This window comes from Leuresthes tenuis, unplaced genomic scaffold (genome assembly GCF_036924035.1).
Source record: "Leuresthes tenuis unplaced genomic scaffold, fLeuTen1.0.hap1 SCAF_11, whole genome shotgun sequence".
NCBI classification, from domain to species: Eukaryota; Metazoa; Chordata; class Actinopteri; order Atheriniformes; family Atherinopsidae; genus Leuresthes; species Leuresthes tenuis.
In genome coordinates this window covers 16550043-16575703 of record NW_027325365.1, presented here as the reverse complement: position 1 = coordinate 16575703, position 25661 = coordinate 16550043, and the positions used below count along the sequence as shown (strand labels likewise).

General features: G+C 36.6%; 1 protein-coding gene and 1 long non-coding RNA gene across 2 annotated transcripts; both read right to left on the bottom strand.

Annotated features, from left to right (window-relative positions):
* Positions 1 to 317: 317 nt before the first annotated feature.
* Positions 318 to 21648, bottom strand: LOC140317785 (apolipoprotein L3-like). The gene is made up of 6 exons (XM_072395292.1): positions 21569 to 21648; positions 21295 to 21356; positions 19296 to 19385; positions 18801 to 18855; positions 17930 to 18118; positions 318 to 1139 (listed from the first exon to the last, which is right to left on the bottom strand). Exons 5-6 carry the CDS (start codon positions 18089 to 18091, stop codon positions 318 to 320), a joined length of 984 nt encoding a protein of 327 aa, XP_072251393.1. The 5' UTR covers positions 18092 to 18118; positions 18801 to 18855; positions 19296 to 19385; positions 21295 to 21356; positions 21569 to 21648.
* Positions 21649 to 21794: 146 nt separating this feature from the next.
* LOC140318617 (uncharacterized) lies at positions 21795 to 25446 on the bottom strand. Its single transcript, XR_011917842.1, has 4 exons — positions 25306 to 25446; positions 25072 to 25206; positions 22270 to 22360; positions 21795 to 21865 (listed from the first exon to the last, which is right to left on the bottom strand). It is a non-coding gene; the product is annotated as an uncharacterized lncRNA (long non-coding RNA).
* Positions 25447 to 25661: the final 215 nt, after the last annotated feature.

Here is a 25661-nt window from a genome sequence, read left to right as displayed (position 1 = left end):
ACCACACCATCAAGCTTGAATTTATTATAGTACAAGTCCTAATTGGTACATGATTTCTTAACCCAACCTAGAAAATGTGAAATAGTTTCTTGTAGTATAGTCAGAATTTTTTATTTGGTATATCATCCTGTTTGTGTATTGACACTGAAATCCTTAAGCCTCCTTCCCAGTATTGCTGCGATGATGTCTTTGGTGAAAAATATTAATCCTTTGATCATAATGGACACCAGTGAAAAATGCCTAATTGTTGTTGACTTAAACTCACCAAAACTTTTTGAATAAATATAACCTTTGGGTTATATCAGTTCCATACTCTGTCACTCCAGCTCACTTTCTTGTTGAACTGAGGGGATAGATGAGATCATGTTTTTTAGCTCATCCAACAGTTCTTGCAGTTTGTCTGCTGCCTCCCTCACTGATTGAACAAATCTCATGATCTCAGATCTGATTTGATTTCTTTTTGGTGCAAGCATCAGTGATGCTTTTGCTTCCCTTGCTTTCTTAATTTCAGTCATCTCTTTTGCATCCATGGCAATGAAGAAGATATCTGCTGCTATGAATAAACCAGAAAGTACACCTGTTGCTACCTCTGCAACACGCACTGCCCTGGATGCTTGTGCAGCAACTCTGCCAATGCTCATGACCCCAACAAGTCTGACAAGTTCAGTAATGCCACTTAGACCTTTTCCTGCCCTAAGGCCAAGCCTTTTGATGTTTTCCCCTGTTAAGTTGCTGTCAGTGTCACATACTTGTGGATATTTGCTGATGGTTTGTAAGCTGTAGCTAATCTCCTGGAGCCAGGTGACAACTGCATTAATTTTCTGTTGAAACTCTTTAATGATAGTGTGAACAGCTTTGCGATCAGAGGACTGGTTGACCATATTTGTGATGTTTGAGGCACCAGCAGTGACTGCACCTACTGCACCCACTCCCACACCGACACCAGTGACAATAAGAGAGGCTCCCAAAGTGAAAGGAGACAGTATAAGGCCCACAATGGATGTAATCCCTCCCACTGCTCCAATCACTCCTCCTGCCAGACTTCCGATGGTGGTTTTCTCATGAATACGTTCCAAACCATCAGCCAGAGTCCTCAGTATGTACAGCTTGTGCTGGAGTTCTTCTGTTGTTGTTTTGCACTTTCATAAAAAAAAAAGAAAAAAAGGTGATTTCATCAGAATAAACATATGTGCCAAGTAAATATTTTCATAAAAAACAAATAAACAAAAACTAGACTGAAACCTCTTTAGCAAATGTGCTTGTCTTCAGCTGAGATATGTGTGTGCATGCATTAATGTTAACCATGTTAAATAGAACCAAATTATCATGTTTTTCTTTTTTGAATTCCAAGTAAAGCAATCCAGCAATTTGCATGGAAAAATGTTAAATCGGTTAGACATTAGTTGACCACTAGACCTCAGCAATGCTCACACAGAGAGGCCCAGATCTATCGAAGGTGTGGTCGACAACAGGAGATACAATAAACGGACTAAACCTCTTATCTGTAGCCTATCAGATGTCGTGTTCTTCACAAGTAGTGTAGATGCAACATTTAGAATTGGTCTGAGACACTTTTCTTACCCGTGGTTTATTAATAAAAATAATTACCACAAATAACAAAAAATTTGTTTGTATTCATTAGTTTAGACATAAGTTAAGAGCAATTAGTTAGGGTAGTTGATTTCCCTGTTAAAGACAAGATAGAAGAAATATTGAGTCCTATGCTAAAATCTGACTGAAGAAAAGGTGTTTTCTGAGATAGTAAGTTAAATATTGTACTATTGGAAATGTCATACCTTTGTTGTGAGACAGTTTATAACAATTGGACGCGCCAAGATCTCACTGGCTGTTGGTCTTGCTTGAGCATCTCTTTGCAGTATATCGGTCAACAGTTGACGAAGCTTCGGTGAGAAGTTATCTGGGAGAGATGGGTAAGGACCACTAATTATCTTTGGCATGAGCTTGATTGTCTCTGCGGAGAACTGTAAAAGAGGATCATAAATACCACTTAGAGCAAGATTTTATACATTTTCAAAGCAAATTTTGAAGCAAACACTACAGCACAATTTCCTTATTTTTCCATCACTTTATTAAAGCCAAATGATGGATTTTCGTACCCTATAATTCCTGCTTCAAACAGAAGGGACAGAGTCTGCTTGCTTAACAAACATATGGTAGTGCAGACTGGGCCATTTTAAGAAAAGCAAAAAGTAAAAAGAACTCTATTCAAGCAAAAAAAAGCTTCTCACTTCACCAGTGAGGGCTGAATAACTAGAAAAAAACAAACACAACCAAAAACTAGACTAAAAATGCTTGTAAACTTGTTAGTTTGATCGAAATAGTACAAAATCAAGCTTCTGAAAACTGAACAAACACACCCAGATTTTAAGTTCTAAAGTTAGTAAAAAATGGGTAATTAAGTAAAATGTAATGTCTATCTACAGCTGACTTTCCAACAAGGCTGCTCTCATTCATACATGTCCAGTTTCTTTTGTCAGACAGCTAAACACATCAGAAATTGTGAGTGAATTAACAGGCCATAAAGACTAGACTTCAATTTGTGGTTGCTTAATGCATTTCCAGACTGTTGCCCAGATTAAAAAAATTCCAGCGTAATGAAAATAAATAGGAAAATATGTCTATATTGATCAGATTCATCTGCAACTTACCACTGACTTTTTGGTACAGAGCTCAAAGAGTATGCATCCCACTGCCCAGACATCACTAAAAGTAAATGATATGTTAGAAGGTTAACAGCAATAGCAAATTAGGATTTTGATCACAAGGCAAAAGAAAACAACAAAAAAAAACAACAAAATGAATTGGCATATGAATTAAAAAAATAGCATAATTTTAATGTGGATGAGAAAAATAGAATAAATATAATACACTGACATTTGCTGAAAGCATTGTACAGTCATACATTCCACACAATTATCTCTATTTCTGTTTTTACACAAAACATACAGAAGCTTCATTGTTGGTTGAAATGTGGCAAAGCAGCTCACCAGTTTTAAGTGATCCTAATTAAAATTGAGCTTTTACAATTTTGTAGTCTTTTCCATTTAAGTTAAATTCAAGTTTTGAAAGAAAAAAAATGGCTTACCTTTTTGCATCGTATTTCCCCTCTGTGAAAACTTCGGGTGCCAAGTAATTTATTGGTCGATTTGAATTCATGTTTAACATGCTTTTTGAACTATAAAAGAGAATGAATGAATGAATGAATGAAGCAATGAATCAGATTAATTTCAACCCCTCATCACAACAAAATGCAAAGCTACACACATCAGATTAAATAAGAATTCTGCACAATGGCTTAAGATCAGTCATTTTTATTTGTTAGGATATCTAACAAGTTGAAAAACTGCAGTGGAGTCCTAATTATTGTGCTTTTGCAAGAAGTTTTAATTTTTTTTTTCTTTTCCATTGTGGAACCTGACTTTTTTATGTCAGTTATATTTACAGTTACATAATATGTGTATAAAACCAAGATTGCAGACCCTCATAAACAGAGCCACAAGTAAATAGTTGCTGACACAAAATGCCTAAATGGAAATAAAGAACTGGTGAACTGCTCCTTTAATCAGCCCCTCCTTTCCCCCGAGCAAGTGCAGCTGTGTGGTGGAGAAAATACAAATGTAGGCAGTGCAAAGGGAAGCAGTTTGGGAGGAATGGTAACTGCACAGTTTGTCTTTTTATCTGATGAGTAAAGAAAGACTTTATCACCCGAGCTGGTTCTCTATTGCTAATTGTATGTTGTTAAGTTTAAGTTGAACAGACTTCTTCTGTATGGCCTGTTGTGCAGGTCAAGTTTCGTTCCCCTTTTTCTCCTCTGAACCTAGAACTGGCCCAATAGCTTCTAATTCTCTGTTTTGAAGTGGACATATTAAACATGTATATAAAACCATAGAGGGTACATACAGTATATGGTACATGTTATCGTGAATCAGAGACATTTAGTCAACTATATTGTAATAATTGAACATAATTGTAACCCTAAAGTATACAACTGATTACTAAAGGTAGAACTGACTATGACTATGTTGAGGCTGTCTACCCTTACAAACAGAATGATGTTCAATCAAGAGACTGTGGGGGCTTTGCTAAAACATTTAGCTGGTGTTACCAAGGATTGTTAATGGTCGATTTCTGATTGTGACAGACATAGCTGCACATAAACTGCACATTACCTTTCATGGATAGTTCCAAATCCGCCCAAACACAATATTCCAAATTCTGTCAGAAATATGTTGTAAAGAAAGAGAAAAGATACAAATGCAATTTAATTTTATGAATAAAATCAAGTTAAAAATGAATACAGTTCCAATTACTGTTTCAAAATGTACTTGTACTTTGGCCAGTCCAAAAGTAGTTTATTTGTTATAATTAAGACAAAATAAATCATGACATAAATGTCACAATGATTTATTATGAAATAAAGTTTTGTATATTTTCAGTGTTTCTTTAATCCATGCAGTACCTTTGGCGTCAGATCTTTATGAAGCAAACCTTTGTCATGAATGGTTCGCAGAGCAATACAGATCTCAACAATACAGCTCAGTACCTAGAAAACAAATTTTAGCACAATTGCAGGAATTTCCCTTCATTGAGATCAAAAGTGAAACATCATGCACAGAATTAACTTCAGAATATTTTTGCATCTCAGTCCCTTACCTCAGACTCTTCTTGCATGCTCTCTGTCTTTTGAGCAAGGGTCCCTCCCTGACACTGATCCATCACGACATAGTACATATTTTGACTTTCATCTTTATAACAAATTGAAAGAAAAATCTGTTAGTACCTCTGAGCTCATTGATAGTAAAACTTATCTTTGCAGCAAATTTCATTTGCCAGGTGGAAGCTCAGTGTGCCTGTTGGGAATTATTCACCAAAAATGTGCTGATGCTGAAGTTAAATATATTGATTTGGTTTATTTGTTTCAGGATTTATTTTACAGGCGTATTTATTGACTTAATTTAAATATCTTATTTATTCAATGGGCTTAACTTTTCTTATTCAATATTGATTCAAATAAAAATTGATAAAAGTTCGACCTGCAGATTTTGCTATTCACAAAGTATATAAATAATACTTTATGCAGGTGCGTGTTTGACAAGTTGCCTGTAAATATTATGAGGCATAACAAAGAAAACCAGTGGAGCAAGTTAGCATTCTAAACAGAGCAACTAGAGATGATTTTTTTCTTTTCCACACTGTACCATTGTGTACCATAGAGCATGCCCAATGCTACAGTGTATTGTAAAAGGTGACAGAAACATTGATGTTATGCATATTTGATTGTTTCAATTTAAATGTATTCCTCTTAAAAGGAACAATATACTTTCATCAATATCTAAACAAGTTAAATGTAAATGTTACCTAAAAGGTTAATTTTCATTGGCAGTCCCTTTGCCAGTCCCTTTGCTGAGAGATCCAGATTGACAGAGTCCTATTTAATACTCCAGTTTTCAAGTATTTGAAGTATTAAAAATATTAGCAATCATTAGCTGATACTAGTAACACACCAGCTCAGTTTTTCACTGGTCCTCATCACACTGCAAATAAATTTCTCTCTTATAGATATCCTCAGTGTTGAAACTCCTGTGGGGATCCATAGTTCTTTTTCATTTTTTTCTATCTTGGATGCTCTCCCTCATCCTCCATCAATGCCAAACTGTGTTTTGTTAAGTTGTACAAAACTTCTATATTAAAATCACTGTAAATATATTATATTTTTGTTCATATATTTTGTCTGAAACCCAGTTCTTATTAAATGTTCCTACACTTTAAAGTCGGTGTTAAACAAATAAAAGCATGATATATGTGATGGTTAATGGTTTCAAAAGACACAACAGACCAAAATCTATGTTGTACCAAATTATGGAGTTAGACAGGTCAACAGCTTTTCATTGATTTTCTTTACTCAAGACTTGTAGACTGGTCTGAAATTAGGCTCTATGACACAGTGGAGTAGTACTTAAGGCCAGCAAAGGTCAGCCCCACCTCCAGATGCCTGAGCCACTGTCAAAGTTGAGTATTACCTCTAAAATCAGCTGCATTTTTCACCTGGTAATTTTTAAACATTCACAAGTTGCAGCTGGATGAAGGGATGCTGTCAGTTTATCATAAAATCGCTGCCCTCTACCTCTGCCTCCATTGCATTGACTCTGGCCAAGACCTCAGTGCATCACAGGAGGACATAACGACCTTGTGAATGTAGGTTACAGAATCTGATAATGTATGGAATGTAATCCAAAGATTTTCAAAATATTTAATATCTGCATTCGGCACTGGGGATTTCACATCTGTTGACTTTGGTTTAATTAAAACAAATTTGGCTCCTTTTGTCCAGTTAGGATACTTATTTTGAACTGGTCTGAGAACTGTCAGTTGTTGTTTTCAGTGGACAAGCACCAGCATCTTTTTTTCATGATTTTAAAATTTGATTTCAATAAAAGCTGATGGGCTGGGTGGTAAATTAACACATTTTTTTGTCTAATGTGACAGATTCTGATATGACGTCACTGGGGTTGTTAATCTGCTAGTTGCGCTTGTTGTACATTCAATTGTCTATTCAAAACATTATCAAATTAAGAATTATTTACACGTTATTGTAATAAATTACTAAAAATAGGTCAGCTTTCTATTTTGTAGTACTTTTTGAAAAATATTACTGATCATTCAAATAAGAGGAAGTGGTTATCCAACTGAGTCAGGAACAGCATCTTTCAGAAAGTCAGCAAAGTGTCAGTGAACAAGTTCCTTAATTCCAGAATTACTCACCAAATTTGTGCTGATGTCATGCTGATGCTGATGTTAAATATATTGATTTGGTTTATTTGTTTCAGGATTTATTTTACAGGCCAATTTATTGACTTAATTCAAATATCTTATTTATTCAATGGGCTTAACTTTTCTTATTCAATATTGATTCAAATGAAAATCGATAAAAGTTCGACCTGCAGATTTTGCTATTCACAAAGTATATAAATAATACTTTATGCAGGTGCGTGTTTGACAAGTTGCCTGTAAATATTATGAGGCATAACAAAGAAAACCAGTGGAGCAAGTTAGCATTCTAAACAGAGCAACTAGAGATGATTTCTTTCTTTTCCACACTGTACCATTTACAATACACTGTACCATTGGTGCCCAATGCTACAGTGTATTGTAAAAGGTGACAGAAACATTGTTGTTATGCATATTTGATTGTTTCAATTTAAATGTATACTTCTTAAAAGGAACACTATACTTTAATCAATATCTAAACTAAGTTAAATGTAAATGTTACCTAAAAGGTTAATTTTCATTGGCAGTCCCTTTGCCAGATGTTAGCAGATAGTTTGTCTATTTTGTCTGTTTTGCTATCTTTGTCACTGTCAATACTGTGTGAATGCAGATTCTACAAACACCATCATTTGTGGACACAGAGTTCTAAGTGTTTCTGTCCTAACAGAACTAGCTTTCCTGCCTGGGTCCATTCCATGTAGTTGAAGAAGCTGGACTTTTCATCACTCTTCTGTAACCACAAATCATGTGTGATGCTTAACTTTACACAAGATGATTATGAACCTGGAGATTTACTAAGAGTTCCAGATAGGTTTTAGTAGCCAGAATTGTGCAAGCTTGAACGCGTATGGCATTTCATGAGTACATCAGCACATCCGCTTGAGCATGGAAAACAGCCTTTAAGGACATTGGTGTATAAGATTTGATGATTAAGAGTGCTGAGAGATCCAGCTTGACAGTCCTATTTAATACTCCAGTTTTTAAGTATTTGAAGTATTAATAATATTATCAATCATTAGCTGATACTGGTAACATACCAGCTCTAATGTGACAGATTCTGACATGACGTCACCGGCGCTTGTTGCGCTTGTTGTACATTCAGTTCAGTTGTATTCAATTGTCTATTCAAAACATTATGAAATTAAGAATTATTTACAAATTATTGTGATAAATCCCTAAAAATAGGTCAACTTTCTGTTCAACAGTACTTTTTGAAAATGATTACTTATCATCTGTCACAAATCTCTTCAATTTGCCCACTTTATTTTGTAAAAACAGATATGTCATTCGATTGCAAACTCAGGTTAACATAAAACCCAATACAGTTTTTCTAAACTTACCAGTGAAGGAGTTCTTGCAATTCACAATATGTGGATGATTTATGTCCTTGAAGATGTTCATCTCTGACTGAAAGTTGCTTTCATTAGTCCTCTGTTAAAGACATGGCAATCATTAGAATAGCTTGGCATGGTTGTCTGACACCAATGCCAAGAGAGGCACTGTGATGGTCAACCTCAGGCCTGTAGTATTCTTGACACGAAATAGACAAAATTAACAAACGATTCAAACCAGTCAGAAGGCTTCTTGCAAAACTGCAGGCTAAAGTTCCAGTGAGAAATACAATCTGTTTGATTTATTCAATTAATTCAAATTTTCTTTGTATAATGATCATGCAAAAATGATGCAGGAAAAACAATGTACATTTTTGTCACAGTTATGCAAGGAAAATAAATCTTATCCTAGTTATTTACATATATTATATGTTAACGATTAAGCTAAACTCTTCTCTTACCTGACTTAGTGGGATCGTCTTAATGACAAACAAATCTTCTCCCTTCCTGGCAATGAAAAAATTTAGAAAATTTTCTTTTGATGCAACAAAGCCATTTTTCCTGAGTGTGCTCTGTTCTTTCCCCATGTTTGTTATGTCCTAATGACAAAATAAAAATGAAAAAAAATCACAGCAGCAAAAAAAACTTTTAGAAGCAATTTATGTGAAAACTGTTCTTCTAACAGCAGGGTGGAACTTTATAACAGTAGAAAATGGAAAGTGAAACCAAACAATTCTGTCAGTCAAGGGAGTGGCAAGTTTCATGTTACAGCTAACAGCAATGGGCCATGATCAGCAGGGTTTGTAAAATTTTGCATTTGCAAAAGAGTGAGTATATTAAAAAAGTCCTTAGTTCTGTTATAACACCAAAAAAAACCTGAAATATTGTAATATATTGTAAAATAAAATTAAACTAGAAAAAGCTGTTCCTGCGAAACAGCAGTGAGAATGCTGATGAAGTCGAATGGGGATAGCTGACAATGCTAAAAAAGTGGAAAATCTTTCAATTGCTGAAAAACCAGTTGCTGAAGTCTTGGTTGAATGAATTTGAAGTATAAATGCTAATAGTGATTTATGATTTAAACCTATTGGAAAGACAGAAGATTTGATGACAGGGACAAAAGATTTTTCATATTTCAAAATCGACAACATATTTCAAAAAGCTTACCCATTTTGTAATAACTGAATGTCTTGTGAGTCGTTTAAACTTTGAATGGTGTCTCTAGCTGAAAGTATGTAGCACTAGTTAGGTTGATAAGAGTTCAAATTTCTCCTAAATGTGCCTAAAATTTGAATAAAATGTTAAATATTATAAAAAAGTATAAAAGTTAGAAACATCAAAAGTCAAAGCCGTAATCTCCTGAAAGAAGAGAGCATTTTGAGATCAAAATAGTTGAAATCGATATAAGTATGTGGAAGAAGTTCAGTTGAAAAGCGGAGAAAAAGCTGAAATTTGTCAGGAACTTGTGATATGTTTTGTTCTGAAGTCTGTTTTTGTCTTGTCATTTCCTGCTTTATTTTGAAATATTAACTTCCCTCTCGTTTCAGGTACTTTGCCCTTCCTCTTGTGTCAAATGTCTGATTGTCTGCCCTGATCCCTAAGTGTTTCCATCTGTTCCCCATGCTCCCTCATGTGTTCAAAATGTGTTCGCTCTGTCCTGTGCCAGTGTGTCGCAACTCTTGTGTTCTTCACCCTCACGTTCTTCACCCTTGCACCTTGAAACCCTCGTGTTATTTCCAAGCCTTGAATCCCAGAGCCTGTAGTCGAGTCACCCTCCTGCAGAGTCTTTTGTTTGTAATCGTTTCCATAGTTGTACTACTAGTTTAAGTAATTTTCCTAGCCTGATTTTCGTTCCTCCGTTTTTGGAGAGATTTTTGGTTGTTAAACTTTATGTCCGCCTCACTAGGAGAGCGAGAGAGTTAATTTGTAATCTTTAATAGCCTTTCTGTTTTCCTCCTAGAGTGGAGAGAGCTTTGTTTGTTCATTTTCATAGCCGCAGTCTCCTCATGTGTAGTTATTGAGGAGAGCGCATCAGGAGTTTCACAGCCATTGATTTGCTCTGTTCAGGAACTTCTCCAGTGGTTGTGTTCCAATAAAACACCTTGTTCTGAAACTCCCTGCATCTGTGTCCTGTGTTCATCTGGGCCTTGACAAAATTTCAATAGAATTTGAATAAAAATCTAAATATTTTAAAAAGTATAAAAGTTAGAAACACCAAAAGTCAAAGCTGGAATCACCTGAAAGAGGTGAACATTTTGAGACCAATTTAGTTGAAATCGGAGTAAGTATGCAGATGTAGTTTGGTTGAAAAGAGGAGAAAATTTTTTAATTTGTTCATGTTTTTGAAACCGTTAGATTTCAATATTTGCTTAATATTTGAAAAAGCTGCACCAATTGGTAAAAGCTGAATGTCTTGTGACCTGTTTAACGTTTAAATGGTGTCTCTAGCTGAAAATCTGCAGAAACAGTTAGGTTGGAAGTAGGTGAAAGTTTTTGAAGAATTGAAAACACTTTCCATTCATTTGAATGAGGAAAAATGTTGAATAGTTTATAAAGTATAAAAGTTATAAACACCAAAAGTCAAAGCATAAATCTCCTTAAGGAGCTGAACGGTTTGATATCAAAATGGTAGAAATCAGTGAAAGATTGCAGGAGTAGTTAGGTTGAAAGGAGGACAAAGAGTTGAAATTTGTTCACGTTATATTTCAATATTGGCTTAATATTTGAAAAAGCTGCATCAATTGGTAACAGTTGAATGTCTTTTGACCCATTTAAAGTTTGAATGACGTTATTAAATGTGAATCGACAAAGATGTCCCGTCAAACTTAAATTTTTTTCCAAGATAGATATTTTCACACTTTGTATAAAAGAAACAATCTTTGATATATTTCAACAGTAAATTCTGGTGAGTATTTTAATTTATCTGTCGAAAGATATGTCTGACTTTTGCCAGGGCTTTTTCTCCATGGAAAAGTGTTCAGACAAATTGAAATAATTTAATATCCATCCATCCATTTTCTATACCTGCCTAATCTGTTGATCAGGTTGTGGGGAGGGGGGGGCTAGAGCCCATCCCAGCGGTCATCAGGCAAGAGGCAGGGTACACCCTGGACAGGTCACACCCTGGACAGGTCACTAGTCTATCACAGAGCCAAACAAGATCACACACTTAAGGACAATTTGGAGACACCAATTAACCTAACATGCATGTTTTTGGATGGTGGGTGGAAGCCAGAATACCCAGAGAAAACCCACGCATACACGGGGCACAACCACCTACCACTAACCACTGCTAATCACCACACCACCGTGGTGGGCAAAATTTACATCCATCAATGAAGGTGATGTCTGTGGGTTGAATACTTTTACTTGATACCAGAAACAAAAGTACTAAAAGCATTGGGCAAAAAAGATAAAAATAGATAAATCAATGATGCAGTTTTTTTCTTCTGTGTGTTTGATTACAAATAGTTCATTTCCATTCCATCTGGCTAACTGTGCTGATCCCCCATTTCCCCTCCCTCTCATGCCAAACATCAAGTACACACATAAATTCAAATTATATTGGGACACATGCCAACTCACATCATGGATACCACAGGAGGGTGCATACATACATACATACACATACACATACACACATACACATATATATATATATATATATACAAAAGAACAATGGAGTTTCTGATGTGGGACAGAGGAAACCAGGAACCATCAAGCTCCATTTATCGGCATGTACCTTTGTATTTCTCTCCAGAATTGCTCCATTCATCTGCTGAAACCTGATTTTCATGACAAACCAGAGACACAGACTCCTTCCATCACTGCTACCAGACAATATAAAAGGAGAGAAAGAAAAGATCGCAGAATGGAGAATAATAGTCCAGGCTGGTAAAGATAATGGTGGTAGCAGAAATGGTGGCAGTGGCTTCTGGTTCCAGTAGCGATTTGGCTAAGCCCTGGTACTCAGGTCACAGCCTCTCTGAACAGCAGATAATAGAGGTCTTTGTGATTTCTACAAAAACTTGACATTAAACATTAATGTCATGAGATGTACCACTGGAGGAGAACTAACGAACTGATGTCCAGAGGAAAACTGGAGCTTATGAAGCAGGAGACACTGGATCAGCCATAGGTGAAGGAGATGAGGAAATCACCACCAACTCCCATGTCCACCAAGCACAGGGACAGACAGACAAACACAGAGAGGATCATGAGATATATGCTCCCTACTTGATAAGAACCAATTTGAGTGTAGTTTATTAGCATTATAATTACCACATCTCTCTATCTTTAACATACATTAGATAGAACTACTGAATAACATCTTTACATCTGTTTTTTTTCAATCTTAGTTACAAAGTTACACAAGAACATGAACTAAAGGTTGTATTTGTAATAATAATTTTTACTCCCATTTTGTCCATTGTGGAATCCAAGAGCTTATTTTGTCTTATGATAGGGCCGACAGTTTTCAGCCCACTGTGCAACACATGAGTCTAAACAGATAACTGGGAGAAGACCGTTGTGAGAGCCAGTCCCATTGAAGAATACGTCAAACAGAGCTGCTCCAACTTCGTCTAAATTAATTTACGGTCTGTCTTATAGGTTTTCCTTTGATTAGTTTATCTATCCTCTCACCAAAGTTTTCTTCAGTTTAACATGGGCATGCATGTTTCCTTTAATGTAAAAAAGAAGAACAGCTACTTAGTAAAAGTCTGTGTCAAATATCTCCACCCTGTGTAATTAACAGTATTCAGAATTCCTTTGGCAATCAGCTTCAGAGGATCAAGAACCAAATTCAGCTGTCTCTCTGTAACTGCTTGACTCACAAGCTCTAATCACATGGCTTTGCACCTGACTAAACCTGCTCTTTATCCACACTGGCAAGAGAAACTGCAAGTCCATCCAAAAGCTTGCACTTGCCTTAGGTCATCATCCTGCTGTTTCTAAGTAGGAGTCCCAGAATAGCTGCTCAGTGCTGGCCTGAATATCCTGTGGTGGTGGTTCCACCTACAGACACCAGGCTTTGGCAATATAATAGTCCGCCAACAAGTTTAATTTAAACGTATTAGTACTCTGAATAAAATTAATTTACCTGAAGCAATCTGATTTTATATTGAAACAACCCTTTTTTTTACCCATTATCTTATATATTTGTTGATGTTCACCAATGGTTCAATACGCCCAGTTAAAACCAACAACTGCCTCCTCACCATCACCAAACTGAAACAGCACATTTTCATTCTAGATTATTCAACTGCTGATTTTACCCAACTGATATTTTTACTTATTCACCTGCAGTTCTGTTGTGCATAGAGACCCTTGTACATAAACCCTAATCATGAATCATAGAGTCAATTGTTTGTGCCATGTTGTTCCTTATGTGCAAAAAGTGGAGATGTGAATGGATTCAACAGATCAGTCCCACCATTTTATAAATTTCCAACATATGTGTCCATATATTTGACAGTATTTTTATGAATGCGAGTGTTCTCTTTTTACATAAAAATCATATTGAGACAAAATATGTGCTCTATAGTTAAACCTGCTTTGCACTGTTACATGTACAACTTGATAATGAAGAAAAAGCAGAAATAAAAAGCAATAAAACAGATCAAAATAGTCATAGAATTTTGACAAATTTGTTTTATTTTTCAGCAGACTTATATTGACAATGTGTGCGACTGGATTCTATACGCTACATAAAATCATTCATTTTATGTTCCCCTTTTTTTGTATCTGAGTCCGTGCTTGACCCTCTGCAACCTTCCCCTTTTCGCGCTTTGACTTCACCAAAAGTACTCTCTGGCTTGACCAGATGTCCCAAACTCTTATCTTTGGTACTTTCTGTGACCCCTGGTACTTTCCACCTTCCAACTGTAACGCAGCACAACCTTTTATGCAGTGACACCATTTCAGACAGAGATTCATTTTATATCCTTTATAATTCCCACGAAGATACTTATTTCTGATCATGGTTAACTTATAATGATTTATTTAAAATGATTAACTTTAAACTGTTAACTCAAAATCACACAATATCTAGACATGATCAACTTCCCCTTGATCTAACTTATCATTAATACTGGTATTTCTATAACGCTCAGCCTTGGGTTAATACAGCAAAATTACACTATTAAAACCTTATAAAATTGTTTTGCTACTTTCTCAACTCCCTTCTTATCTGTTCTTATCTACAATGTGTACGAGGGGATCTCAATCTTCTCGACAGATAATAAATAGCATTTCTCCACCACCCCCCCCAAAAAAAGAAACAGAAACAAACAGTTGATCCCCATCCTAAATATCTATTTCATGAATGCTAATAAAATCTCAATTTTGTAAAATTGAATTACAACAGCTACACAAAATATATGACAAGTCTACATACACGTTAAATGTGTATAGTATTACAGCCTAATTTACGTAATTTAAAGCCTACTTTGCACATGATACATTATCAGAAAATAACAGCCCCCTGAAATTAAACATTGCACATATTGAAGACAAAACAAGCATAAAAAAATATGATTGACAACCACACCATCAAGCTTGAATTTATTATAGTACAAGTCCTAATTGGTACATGATTTCTCCTAATTTCAACCCAGCCTAGAAAATATGGAATTTTTTATTTGGTATATCATCCTGTTTATGTATATTGACGCAGAAATCCTTAAGCCTCTTTCCCAGTATTTCTACAATGATGTCTTTGGTGAAAAATTGACTTAAACTCACCAAAACTCTTTTGGATAAATATAACCTTTGGGTTACATTAGTTCCATACTCTGCCACTCCAGCTCACTTTCTTGTTGAACTGAGGGGATAGATGATATCATGTTTTTTAGCTCATCCAACAGTACTTGCAGTTTGTCTGCTGCCTCCCTCACTGATTGGACAAATCTCATGATCTCAGATTTGATTTGAGCTCTTTTTGGTGAGGACTGATCCTGAGGCTCCGATTCAACACGTACAGGTGTTCTGTCAGCAATGCGTAACTCCTCCATCATTGAGCTGGACAATAGTGCAGATTTGTCAGAGGTTGACACAGTGTCACCAATTTCAGACTCTGACCTGGGTGAGGTTGGACCTCTCTCCTCTGCTTCCCTTGCTTTCTTAATTTCATGAATCTCTTTTGCATCCATGGCAATGAAGAAGATATCTACTGCTATGAATAAACCAGAAAGTACACCTGTTGCTACCTCTGCAACACGCACTGCCCTGGATGCTTGTGCAGCAACTCTGCCAATGCTCACGACGCTAGTTAGTCTGACAAGTTCAGCAATGCCACCTACACCTTTTCCTGCCCTAAGGCCAAGCCTTTTGATGTTTTCCCCTGTTAAGTTGCTGTCAGTGTCACATACTTGTGGATATTTGCTGATGGTTTGTAAGCTGTAGCTAATCTCCTGGAGCCAGGTGACAACTGCATTAATTTTCTGTTGAAACTCTTTAATGATAGTGTGAACAGCTTTGCGATCAGAGGACTGGTTGACCATATTTGTGATGTTTGAGGCACCAGCAGTGACTGCACCTACTGCACCCACTCCCACACCGACACCAGTGACAATAAGAGAGGCTCCCAAAGTGAAAGGAGCCAATATAAGCCCCACAATGGATGTAATCCCTCCCACTGCTCCAATCACTCCTCCTGCCAGACTTCCGATGGTGGTGTTCTCATGAATACGTTCCAAACCATCAGCCAGAGTCCTTAGCATGTCCAGCTTGTTATGGAGTTCATCTGCTGTTATTTTACACTTAAAAAAAAAAAGTGGTCTTTTTAAAAAAGTGATTTCATCAGAATAAACAGATGTGCCAAGAAAATATTTTCATAAAAAACTAATTCAAAAACTTGACTAAAACCTCTTTAGCAAATTTGCTTGTCTTCAGCGGAGACATGTGTGTGCATGCATTATGTTAACAGTGTTAGTGCTGTGAAAATAGAACGAAACTACCATGTTTTTCTTTTTTGAATTCCAAGTAAAGCAATCAATGAAAGCAGAAAAATGTTAGATCTGTTAGACATTAGTTGACCACTATGCCAATGCTCACGCAGAGAGGCCCAGATCTGTTGAAGGTGTGGTCGACAACAGGAGATACGATAAACGGACTAAACCTCTTATCTGTAGCCTATCAGATGTCCTGTTCTTCACAAGTAGTGTAGATGCAGCATTTAGAATCGGTCTAAGACACTTTTCTTACCCGTGGTTTATTAAAAAAAAATTCCCACAAATAACAAATGATTTTTTTGTCTTCATTAGTTTAGATAGAAGTTAAGAGCAATTAGTTGGAGTAGGGTGGCCGTGGCTCAATTACATGCCGCCACTCCATCATAGGCCTCAAATTGTCGGAATGGCGACACTGAATTTTCTATAAAACATCCAGTCATTCCGACACTTTTTTCCGCATATGGTCGGAATGGCGGTATGTTTTAATTTCTATAAACATCCCGCCATACCGACAAATTCTTTAATAGGCTATTAAAGCCTTTTTTTTGGAGGAACTCCACAACCTCGCAAACCAACCAAGTTATCATCAAAATCCCCTGAAATTTCAAATATCAAGATACAGGTATTAATGCAAATCGGGCGAGTCTGAAACATTTTGAGTAGGCAGAAATACAGTGTCAGTGACCTCCCACAGCAACCAGCTGGAGCGGAGCTCTCCACAGTGCCCATGCGTCTTTTGCATGCTGGCATCATATGGAACATTAATAATGGCAATTGCAGACATCAATGACGGCTCACCTGTGTTGGACGTCCCGGTGCTCCAAATAAAACTAATTTCATATATTAAAATGTATTATAATTTTTTTTATTAGTTTTAAATCAATAAGTGTTTTTCTATGTTTGTTGCTCCTGTTTGTATAATAAACTATTTGAATATCATTACTTTGCTTTTGGAACGCGTTTTGAAAATTACCACGGACTTATGACATTGCCAGGATCTGACGGTATCCGACACACCTACATGACAGCTGTTACATGCACACACCAGATTTATAGTGAATAGTAACAACACAGCCCTTATGTATGGAGCCTGAGTACCATCATCTTTTATCTTTATTTTTTAAATCCGAAATAAGCCCACATCCACCTGATACTCCCCTCTGACTGTAGATTTGATCCTTAAATTATCATTCATTTTATATCATTCAAACTTCACAAGCTTTGAAGAATAACAGGCAGAGAGAGGGGGAGAGGTTTTGACAGAAAGAAGGGACTGTTAGCTGTTGAATAACACTCATTTCCTTATATGGAAAGCCTTTTCAGAATGGTGGGACGTTTGCATGTCGGAATCACGGGATGTCAGAATGGATGTTGCCGCTCTCCGTGGCTCAGTGATTAGAGTGGGTCATCCAATAACCGGTTGGCGGTTCGATTCCTACTCTCACCACTCAACAATTGGTGAAACTGACAGCTGGAGGGGTGTCAATCCACCTCCTTGCCACTGCCGAGGTGCCCTTGAACAAGGGCACCGTAACCCCATGCTCCCTGGGTGCTGTAATTGGCTGCCCACTGCTCTAGTGTATGGCATTTGTCTCTATGAGTCTGTGACCCTGTGCACGTTCATGTGTGTGTTCAACAGGTGCCACCCTGAATGGGTTAAAAGCGGAAGACAACTTTCATGTATTCCCTGTACATGACAATAAATTTGATCTTAAATGTGATCTTAATCTTAATCTAGTTGATTTCCCTGTTAAAGACATTATGGAAGAATTATTAAATCCTATGCTAACAGCTGCCTGGAGAAAAGGTGTTTTCTGAGATAGCAAGTTAAATATTGTACTGTTGGAAATGTCATACCTTTGTTGTGAGACACTTTATAACAATTGGACGTGCCAAGATCTCACTGGCTGTTGGTCTTGCTTGAGCATCTCTTTTCAGTATATCGGTCAACAGCTCACAAAGCTCTGGTGAGAAGTTATCTGGGAGAGATGGGTAAGGACCACTAATTATCTTTGGCATGAGCTTGACTGCAGTCTCTGCAGAGAACTGTAAAAGAAGATCATAAATACCACTTAGAGCAAGATTTTATACATTTTCAAAGCAAATTTTGAAGCAAACACTACAGCACAATTTCCTTATTTTTCCATCACTTTATTAAAGCCAAATGATGGATTTTCGTACCCTATAATTCCTGCTTCAAACAGAAGGGACAGAGTCTGCTTGCTTAACAAACACATGGTAGTTCAGACTGGGCCATTTTACACACATCTCCACTTAGAAAAGTAAAGTAAAAAGAACTCTATTCAAGCAAAGAAAAGCTTCTCACTTCACCCGTGAGGGCTGAATAACTAGAAAAAAAACAACAAATGTGTTACCACAACCAAAACTAGACTCTAGAACTAAAATGCTTGTAAACTTGTTAGTTTGATCGAAACAGTACAAAATCAAGCTTCTGAAAACTGAACAAACACACCTAGATTTTAGGTTCTAAAGTTAGTAAAAAATAGTAAAATATCAGTGTCTATCTACAGCTGACTTTCCAACAAGGCTGCTCTCATTCATACATGTCCAGTTTATTTTGTCAGACAGCTAAACACATCAGAAATTGTGAGTGAAAATTAGTCTATAAAGACTAGACTTCAATTTGTGGTTGCTTAAAGTATTTCAAGAAAAAATATCGTAAAATAAGTCTATTTACTGTATTTGATCAGATTCACCTGCAACTTACCGCTGACTTTTTGGTACAGAGCTCAAAGAGTATGCATCCCACTGCCCAGACATCACTAAAAGTAAAGAATATGTTAGAAGGTTAACAGCAATAGCAAATTAGGATTTTGATCACAAAGCAAAAGAAAACAACAAAAAACTGGCATATGAATAAAAAGAATAGCATAATTTGAATGTGAATGAGAAAAATAGAATAAATATAATACACTGACATTTGCTGAAAGCATTGTACAGTCATACATTCCACACAATTACCTCTGTTTCTGTTTTTACACAAAACATACAGAAGCTTCATTGTTTGGTTGAAATGTGGCAAAGCAGCTCATAATTTCCGGGACTTTATTTACTACAAAACATGAAAAACCCACACTTGTTGCATGTTAGTGTTGCTCTTTTCTATTCCAAATAATGTTACTGACCGGTTTTAACTGATTCTAGTTAAAATTGAGCGTTTATTAAGTTAAATTCAAGTTATGAAAGAAAAAAAATGGCTTACCTTTTTGCATCGTATTTCCCCTCTGTGAAGACTTCGGGTGCCAAGTAATTTATTGGTCGATTTGAATTCGTGTTTGACGTGCTTTTTGAACTGGACAAGAGAAATACAGCAATGAATCAGATTAATTTCAACCCCTCATCACAACAAAATGCAGAGCTACACACATAAGATAAAATAAGAATTCTGCACAATGACTTAAGATCAGTTTTTTATTTGTTAGGATATCTGACAAGTTGGCAAACTGCTGTAGAGTCCTAATTATTGTGCTTTTGCAAGAAGTTGTTTTTGTTTCACATTGTTGGCATAGGGAAAGAGTTAGTTATATCTACAGTTACATAATACGTGTATAAAACCAAGATTTCAGACACTCATAAACAGAACCACGAGTAAAGACACAAGATACCTAAATGGAAATAAAAAACAGTTCATGACTTTTTTTATAAAAAAAAATATTAAAATCATTTGTTTTTGTTGCTCCTTAAATCTGGCCCTCCTTTCCCCTAGCAAGTGTGTGGTGGGGGGAAAAACAGACATAGGCAGTGCAAAGAGATGCAGTTTGGGAGGAATGGTAACTGCACAGTTTAATTTTATCTGATGAATAGAGAAAGAGTTTTGGGTTACACGTGCACGGTTAGGGCAGAACCTGATGAACATGACCAAGAGAAAACCAAAAAGATACCGCAGCAGTTGGATTGACAGCAATGAGGTTTAGCCTTCAGAACACTCCATTACCCCTCTGCCTGCGGGAGGATGGTGGATAATTGCTATTTCATAATGAACTTGAATGGTTCTGACCTTTATGGAGTAAATATTTAATTGAACTGAGATTCATTTGACCACTAGGCCTCAACAATGCATACGCAGAGAGGCCTAGATCTGTCGAGGGTGTGGTCGACAACTGAAGATACAATAAACAGACTAAACCTCTTATCTGTGTCATGATATTGAATTGTTTAAAAGTAAATGTTGAAACTTGAGTGTTTATTTTGGGCACTGTGAGGACATTAAAGGGTTGTTGCACCCACATTTACTAGAGACAAAGTGATCAAAAAGACCAGAAAAACTAGTTTAGAGCACAATGCAAAATTAGGAAATGACAACAGCCAACGAAAACATTTTGATTTTAAATTTTTGAGGTTTTTGATTTTAAATTTTTGAGGTTACAAGTGTATAAAAACTTGACATTGCTGTGAAAGTGTGTTGTATGCTTGTTTATGTGTGTAAACTACCGGCTCTATAATTTCACAGTTTTGGTTTCCTTATCATAAAATGCACCGCCGCTCTTCTGAACCTGGAACTGGCCCAATAGCTTGCTGAACAAAACTGCAGCACTAAAGTATACAACTGATTACAATAGGTGGAATTGACTGAAAAGCAGAGTTGAGTTGTATTTCTTTTAGTTATTCCATGACTATATTGAGACTGTCTACCCTTACAAACAGAATGATGTTCAGTCAAGAGTGTGGGGGCTTTGCTAAAACAGTAAGTGTCATGTTTTGGAGGTGGCGGCAAGGGAGGACCCTGATGCGGACACGGGTCAGGAGCCAGGAGGAAACTTAAACGGTTTATTTATAATAGAAATCAAAATCACAGTTGGAAATACCAAAAAATGTAGCCAAAAAAACCCCACAACACCTAAGGAAACATAACAAAAAGCAGACTGTACATTACGTGGACCAGCAACCAGAGAAATGGGGGAAACCATGGTTTGCTATGACAGCAGATCTGACAATGACTGAATGACAACCGTGAGCTTAAATGCAAAGGAGGATGATTAGTGAGTGAAAATAGTTGAGGGAAACAAAAGTGAAGTGAGTGGAGCTGACGACTGGATAGAGGGAACAGAGGAAAGGTGAGGAAATGGCAAGGCTAACCAAGAGACCAAACAGACTAACCAGAAAAAGCACATGGATCGTGACATTAAGCTGGTGTTACTAAGGATTGTTAATGGTCGATTTCTAATTGTGACGAACATAGCTGCACATAAACTGCACAATACCCTTCATGGATAGTTCCGAATCCGCCCAAACACAATATTCCAAATTCTGTCAGGAATATGTTCTGAAGAAAGAGAAAATATACAAATGTAATTTAATCCTATGAATAAAACAAATTCAAATGACTATTTTTTTCAATATGTACTTGTACATCAGCCAGTCCAAAAGTAGTTTACTAATTATAATTAAGAAAAATAAATCATGACACAAATGTCAATGATTTATTATGAAATAAAGTTTTGTATGTTTTCAGTGTTTGTTTAATCCATGCAGTACCTTTGGCGTCAGATCTTTATGAAGCAAACCTTCTTCATGTATGGTTCGCAGAGCAATACAGATCTCAACAATCCAGCTCAGTACCTAGAAAAAAAATTATAGTACAATTGCAATTGTAATTGCAAGAATTTCCCTTAATTTGGGATCAACAATGAAATGTCATGCGATATTTCACAGAATTAACTTTTGCACATCAGTCCCTTACCTCAGACTCCAGAGGCTTTATTCTTATATTCTGAGCAAGGGTCCCTCCCTGACAGTGATCCATCACTACATAATACATCCTCCCACTTGTATCTTTATGACAAATAAAAGAAAAAAAAATGTGTTAGTTTTTCCAAAAAAGTGTGTTCAGTGTGGGAAAACCCTCACCCCACCTAAAAAGGTTTCAAATTAGTCTCTGAGTTCATTAATAATGAATCTTATTTCAGGTGTGTTTGTTGAGAATTAGGAATTTATCTTTTTTGCATCTACTATAAATTGTGGATAAGCTGCATCAATTCAATAACTCTATTTATGTTGACAAGCTACACAGCGTCAGTCATTCAAGAAAGTTTTTAGAATACAGAATTATGAGAATTCAGTGGATTCGACCTAAAAGAAAGCAGAGTTGAAGTCAGTTAGTTTGTACAAACAGGCCTGTCTGTTAACAACAAACTCAGGTTAGCATAAAAACCTGATGTAAGTCTCTGAAACCTTACCAGTGAAAGACTTCTCGCAACTCACAATATGTGGATGACTTATTTCCTTGAGTTTGTTCATCTCTAACTCAAAGTTAGATTGATTGGTGTTCTGTTAAAAACATGACAAACATTAGAATAGCTTGGCATCACTGCCTAACACTCGCTGATGGAACAGTTCACATTCTGTTGTAAACTACACATAACGAGTACATTAAAGCTACTGAATATTTATTTCCTTAATATTACCACATAACATTTATTTTGATAACAATGTGATGACAGAAAACTGTTAACAAAGTTAGAAAATCACAATGTAAACAAACTAAAGGTTGCTTTTTCTAGACAAATCCCTATTATCCTTTGTCTAATACTGCAGGAGTAAAACAGAAAACATCTCATAAAATCTTAAGTAAGCATATGATACCAAACAGTAGCTGCTCTACTACAACATTCAAAGCAGTGTTTTGTACAAGGTTGGCACATGTAGCCAAGCTGCTGGGAGGCATCTCGCTCAGCAAAAATATATCATTATTGTTCTCTATGCAAACCATTTTGTAAATGGTACCACTCACAATTAAAATTGCCACCTTTCATGTGGGTGACCTGGGTTCAAATCCCCTGCATGAAAGGTATTACCTCCAGTAGGGGTCCTTAGGCAAGGCCCCCTTACCCTATCTGCCTACCTGTAAGTCGCTTTGCATATGCATAAACATAAACACATAATCTCGTCTCATGTTATTCATCTTAGTGATTAGTAGATAGACGGGTAAATGTGGTAAAGAGGAAAACACAGAAATAGGCACTGTGATGGTCAATCTAGGACCTGTGTTATGAAGCAGGTTCAACATATCCAGGTTATCATGAGGTGATCTGTCTTATCAACTCTAAAACAGGTCAGGTATTCTGAGGATCTGGATATGAGCTCTCATGCAAAACATGTAGTGATGGCATCAGGTGACGGATCACAGTCTATAATTCTAGCAGACTGAAAAGCAACACAACTGCTGCAGCAAACCAGGAAAGAAAGCTGACAAAAAAGGAATAATGAATGTCTACATCTGACAGTGTGAATGCATAAATCAGTAAGCTGATCAAGTTCATTCATCATCATTAAAGCTCGATTCAGTCATATTTTGCCACATTTAACACTGTTCTAAATGCTCTTTTCACCAAAGTTAAATGGACAAACATGAAAGTGATCCAAACCAGTTGTCAGGATTTGTGGTGCGAGGGGAGGACCCAGATAGAGACTTTAAAAAAAAAAAAGCAGATTTAGCAACAAAAAGCACAAGGCAAGAACAAAGGACACGGCTGAGCCGGTTATCAAAAATCTTAAACTGTGAAAAAACAAAACAAGGGGCAAAAACCTGACCTGACAAGACTGTGAAAAAACATGGCTTGAAAGGTAAGGTGAGGAATCTGCCATGAGTTGAGTGAACCTGGAAACTAAGTACTGTGGGGAGGTGATTAGTGACGAGGTGCAGCTGTGGAACAGAAACAGGTGGCTTGAGTGAAACTAAACGTGATGGGAAAAAACATGACAAGAAATGAATCAATACCTTAAAACAAGACAAAACATAACTGAAAACGTGACACCAGTCAGTAGGCTTCTTGTAAATGATAGGTTCAAAAGTTTATTTTCTGTCATCCAGGCTCTAAAATGCTAAACAAAATGGTTTCATTTGTATCGTGACTTTCATTCATTTTATAAGACATTATAAGATGTAACTGCATATGATTATGAACATAAAGATTTATTTGATGTAATTTTGCTGTATTGATAGACTGTACATTCATAGTGTACAGTATGAGAAAAAGGGAAGAAATCTTCAGAATATAGATCCACCCATCCATCTTTTGCCAGTTACCCAGGTCTGGGGCAACAGTCTAAGCAGAAATCCCCAGACCTCCCTCTACTCAGCCACCTCCTCCAGTTCTTTTGGGGGAACACTGAGTTGTTCTCAAGCCAACCAAGAAATATATTCTTTTCAGAAGGCGTAAGTCTGCCACAAGGCCTTCTCGCAGTGAGACATGTCCGAAAGCAGAAATAAGGAAAGTACCCTGACCAGATGCCCAAATCACCTTAGCAGGCTGAGTCTGAGTGAGGAAGCTTCTTTCTGACGCTTGTATTCACAATCTCATTCTATAAGTCACTGCCTGCAGCCCATCACCATAAGTAAGGGTTGGAATGTAGAACGTAAGTAAATGGACAACCTTGCCTTGACTCATCTCTCTCTTCACAGCAACAGGCCACCTGTCAGTCTCCAGCTCCTTTCTACCAAGCTCATGAAGAACACCCCAAGATACTTACAATCCTCCACTTGAGGAAGTGACTCTTCCCATATCTGGAGTGGGCAATTGACCCTTTTCTTACAGAGGACTATAACCTCTGACATGGAGGTGCTAATTCCCATCCCTGCTGTTTCACACTCAGCTACAAATGGCCCCAGTGCCTGCTGGAAGTTTCCACTCCATGACACAACAGGAAATAAATTGAATTTAAAAAGCCATGAAATAAAAGTGGCGCTCCAAATTAAAAGTTTCCCAAAATACGTAAAAGTGGCATTACAAAATAAAAGTGTTGTGTAATAAAGAAAAATGCTATGATGAAATAAAAGTATCATGAAAAAAATTAGTTGGCCATTTAAAAATTTCAGTTTATCGATTCATTTTGCATTGAATTCATTGGAATATATATGTAATTCATCGGACAATTATTATTTTCAGTACTTATTTATATATTCAAATTTTAATGAAATGGCTCTCCATCATTATTTACCTAAATTCTGTATAAATAATAAAGCTAAACTCTTTACTTACATAGTTTAGTGGGATCATCTTTATGACAAACAAATCGTCACCTTTCTTGGCTTCAATAAAAGTTTCAGTTTCTTTTGTTGTAATATATCCTTCTCTTGCAAGTGTGCTCTGTTCTTTCCCCATGTTTGTGATTTCCTAAGGAAAAAGAAAAAAGGTTATATCAGCAGAAAGGTATTGAACAAATAAGCAAAACATTATCGGAGCTGTTAAAGTGAAAAATAGTTCTTTACACACCCAGATGCTGAACTCATACGCGATCCAAAGTCAGTGACTGTTTCAGACTAAACGCAGGGTAGAATTTATACAGTAGAAATGGAAAGTAAAACTAAACTGAGGATTACAGCAATGGGGAAACAGGTGGATCATGTTACAGCAAGAACTCCATGATTTTGAATATGCAAATGAGTGACTGCTTTAATATGTACTCAGTTCTCTTATAAAACCCCAAAAAGATGACTCGATATAAAAACTTTAGTAGATTACCAGCAAAGATGAATTGCAGATCATCTCGTCAAACTTCACCCAGTTTAGAAAAATATATATTTTTACACTTTGTAAAAACAAAAATATCTGAACTAGTACAGTAGTCA